General features: G+C 35.4%; 1 protein-coding gene across 1 annotated transcript in view; it reads right to left on the reverse strand.

Moving 5' to 3' along the window:
* The window catches only part of smek1 (SMEK homolog 1, suppressor of mek1 (Dictyostelium)), a gene marked incomplete at its 3' end in the record, with an annotated part of 20,110 nt that overhangs the window by 7,010 nt on the left and 8,961 nt on the right, over positions 1 to 4,139 (reverse strand). The window contains 6 exon segments of the mRNA XM_014009988.1: positions 232 to 374; positions 521 to 690; positions 777 to 935; positions 1,023 to 1,125; positions 2,337 to 2,468; positions 2,554 to 2,670. Coding sequence (XP_013865442.1) covers positions 232 to 374; positions 521 to 690; positions 777 to 935; positions 1,023 to 1,125; positions 2,337 to 2,468; positions 2,554 to 2,670 — 824 coding nt within the window.

The raw sequence follows: 4,139 nt of genomic DNA on the forward strand, positions 1-4,139 counted from the left end.
TCAGACTGAAGAAGTCTCTTGGAGGAGAGACGAAACGTTTCATTAGAGAAGAACCCGTCCAGAAGACATACAATATTTTTTCTTTTTTATATTTTTGTTGTGTATATATGTTGTGTATATCTTGTTTTTAATGTGTATAAATTTTTGGTTTTAAATGAAATGAATAAACAATTTTAACAAAAAAAGGCAGTTAAATCAATTAGCATCAGTGCAGCAGCTTGATTTTCTCACCTATCTAGCTTAGGGTTGTCTTGCCGCTCTCGCTGCTGCTCATATCTCAGCTTTAGGCCTTTGAACGTCTGGACATAATCCACATCCTCCAGAGACTTCCAGTAGTTCTCCACTATGTGAGCTGTGAGGGACTTAATGTCCTCCTGGGTGAGTAATAGGAAGCAAAAACAAGGAATTGACACACGAGAGAAAAAAAAGGAAATATGAAAAGAGAATCAGTGCATCTTATTATTCCCCTTCTTGCAAAAAGAGTAATAAAGAATGGATAAAGGGCATCAGGAAAACTCACCACACGGATATATTCAAACATCTCAATGATGGCCGAGTTCATGAGATTGTAGCGTGAGCCATTATCTCGAAAGGCCTTGACGACTGGCTCAAAGAGGAAGTTTCTCATTATGTAGCGATTGTAGAATTCATCTTTCAAACCAATAATCCTTCTCATGAAGCGCAGGGCACCTGTGCAAGAAGAAATACAGGCCCGCCTTCCTTCATGTTCCAACAAACATAAGTGAATACGTGTAAAAGGCCGTGTTATATCTTACATAGTGCCAGGAAGGCGTGTTGAGAGGCAGTGAGAACCAGTACCCTCCTGAGAATATCTTTGTTGATGATGTAGTTCTTGATGTGATACGTGTGATGCTCAACACAAAACGTTAGCAGCTCCAAAATCAGGGCGAGCAACTGGGCTGTTTGAAAATCGTCTACAGATGAGAGGAAACTTACTGAGTAAAATACAAACACTATAAAGAGTTAAATAAAATAAAAAAAAGCTCAAACATATACAGTACCTTTGCTGGGCTTTTCTTCTGTGGTGTTGGCTAATAGTGGAGCTGACAGGACATGCATACAGTGCTTGTAGAAAAAGCTTAAGAACTCTGTCTTTTCTGTTTTCTGCAGAGAAAAAAAAGAACAGATTTTCCAGGAGTTTTCTAACGATCAACACCTTAAAAGAACAGCTTTTCTGACCCAGACAAGCAAACCTTAAAGAAACTCATCAAGTCTTAACTTTACAGGCTGTGAATAAGACGTGGAAATGAGCTCCCAGAATGCAGTCTTTAACGGTACCCCTATATGAGGGTCTGCAAGGATGCCACACTTATTTTAACAAGTACTTCTATAAATACTCTTTAAAAGTTCTGTTTAAGCATTTCCAACACAAAAAGTTCCAGTTCTATAGATTTACTCAAACCCACTGTCAGCTGCTTTTAGTGTACCGGTACTTTAGTGAGACAACTCTTAGAAAACTTTGACAAAAATATGTGCCAGTTAGCCGGTTTAGTGATCCAACCTGTTGAACTGGCAGAACGGATTACCTTTCTTGAATTAATGTGTTCTGGATTAACAGGAAAATGTAGCCAGAGCGAGTGTTTATTCCCGTTTCTATTACAGAATCTATAGTCTAAGTAGGGAAAATGCAGCATGAATGCTTAATGTTGAAAGACTTGCAGGAAAAAAAAAGATGTACTAAAATTTAGCAATTTGTTGAAAAATAGCACAAAAAACTAAAACTGGAAGAAAAGTAGCTAAAATGTAGCTGAATCTTGCACAAAGAAGCAGAAAGTGCATGTCTGCTAAATTAAGCAGCTGAAAGAAGTGGCTAAAATTATCACAAAATTGGGACTTTAGCTAAAAAAACAATAGCTACAAATGAGCTTAAATTGCAGAAAACAACTGAAAGAAGCAGAGAAAGCTTAAATTAGTAGAAAGAAGCTGATAGATTAGCAGAACTGGAAAAAGCAAAAAGATAGCTCAAAAAGCAGGAAAAAAAAACTAATATATAAGAAAAAGAGCTGAARGAAGCTAGAATTAGTACAAAGAGGTAAAAAAAAAACAGAAAAAAAGGTGAAAAGTGCAGGAAAGATTTACTGTAACTATTTGCATAATAACTCCTTCACACAATAATAATCTGATCAGATTTTTCTTCATAGTTTGTGGACTCAAGCTCAAATTATTTCATCTTTTTCCTTCATTACATCCTCTACCATCAAACTATGTCATAAAAACACAAGAATAAAGGAAGCACAATTTAAAACGCTCTGATTAAACCTGAAGTCTGTTATGTAGTAAAATTAACTGTTACACACTGGAGTGTGTAAACTCACATTTGCAGTAGCCAACATGTTCTCAGGATCCAACAGAGTCCGTAGCAAGCCCATTAGCTGCACTGCTCCACCAAGCTCTGGGTCTGTATCACAGATCATGTGTTCTATGATCAGGTTGATGAGGAGAATATCCTGAAAGGCAGAGAAACTCACATTTATACACACCTTCATACTAAAAATAAACATTTTAAAATTCATGTGAAAATTAAAAACTCACGTCATCGTTTTGCTGAGATTCCTGCATGACAAACTCTCGTACCATGGAGGGGTTGTACTCCACTAGATAAGAGAATATATCTGTGGCTGCCCCACGCACCTGGACATCATCCATTCCCTGTTCGACAAAAAGGCTTTGTTTATGAATTTATAATTCAGGCTTCCTACAGTTTAAGGCAAATTAAATTTAAAACTTTTTAATGTCAAGTGAAATCAAATTTAAGACCAATTTCACAATAAACACAAAAAACTAAAACTGTGACAGAAACTCATAAATCAAATTATTTGTGGTTGAAGTATTCAAATATTGCTAATAGACCAATTGCTTTTATCCATATTTAAGTGCTATTTTGTCAAATATAGCAAAAAAAACATTCTTAGCAGTCAGTTTTAAACTTAATTTAATTCCTAGAAATCCTTTATCGACCCAAAACTTGGAGTTTTAGGACCCACAGTGAACTCCAGCTTGCTGTAGATGAAACCTTCAAATTTTTGTAAGAAATATGAATGCGTTTTTGGAAAGACAACATTATTAACATATTAGAAAATAAATTTCACATTTCTCAGATGGATGATTGTTGAGATATTTGCATGTGAAATAACAGGAAGTGGTGTCAAAAGGGAACATCTGAATGGGAATATTTCAAAAATTAATAAATGTTACCAAATATTTTAATGTTTGATACGAATAATCCTACTTACAATGTGTTAACATTTTTAAGACCTCTGAAGATTGATTTAAGACCTTTTAAGGCTAATTAAGGCCTTATTTTTGGATTGATGAATTTAAGGCCTTTTAAGACATTTTTAGGATCCGCGGGAACCCTGTAATTGGTCAAATCTTGTTTTAAAAATCAAAATAAAGGAAAAACTAGGGAAGCAACAAAAAAAAAAAAAAAAAAAAACCACCACCTCAAAAGGGTTACGATTTAGATTTTTCTTTGTCAGTTAAAAATCTGTGGGTCTCTGCAAATATTTGAACCTAAACCTGTTCCCATACATATGTCAACATGTGGGCATGTTAAACATCTTCCTAATAGATTTATTCAAAGACTTTTTCTTGATCTGCAAGTATTACAGGATAAGATTTAGAGTTTCTAATAATTTAAATCAATAAAAACACAGACAGGGTTTAAGCACTAGCTCAGAAATAGTGCCCAACCCTGTATTTGGTGCTCTCGTTTTCATTTTGACTCCTGAAACAGCAGCTTTAGTCGAGAAAAACAAGGACTAAAGAAGTCAGGACTCAGGAGCTGCAGTCAGGTTATGAACCAGACCAACTAAAACATTAGGATCATTTATAAATCTTGTTAAAATTATAAATCATGTCTGCAGAACTGTTCAGAAAACTTGTCTGCAGTCAGAAACCCATCCATTCATCTTTTTTTTAAATTCCTTGCAGGGTAGCAGGAAGCTGGTGTGGTCATAAGAGTAGAGAGGTATAGAGAGACAGAGAAACTAGACAACCATTCATACTTAGTCTCACCTAGAGTTACCAATTACACTAATAGGGCTGTGTATTGGCAATAATTAGGCGATACGATACATATCATAACAGAGGGGTCACGATACGATATATCCCGATAT

Source organism: Austrofundulus limnaeus, unplaced genomic scaffold, assembly GCF_001266775.1.
Source record: "Austrofundulus limnaeus strain Quisiro unplaced genomic scaffold, Austrofundulus_limnaeus-1.0 Scaffold64, whole genome shotgun sequence".
NCBI classification, from domain to species: domain Eukaryota; kingdom Metazoa; phylum Chordata; class Actinopteri; order Cyprinodontiformes; family Rivulidae; genus Austrofundulus; species Austrofundulus limnaeus.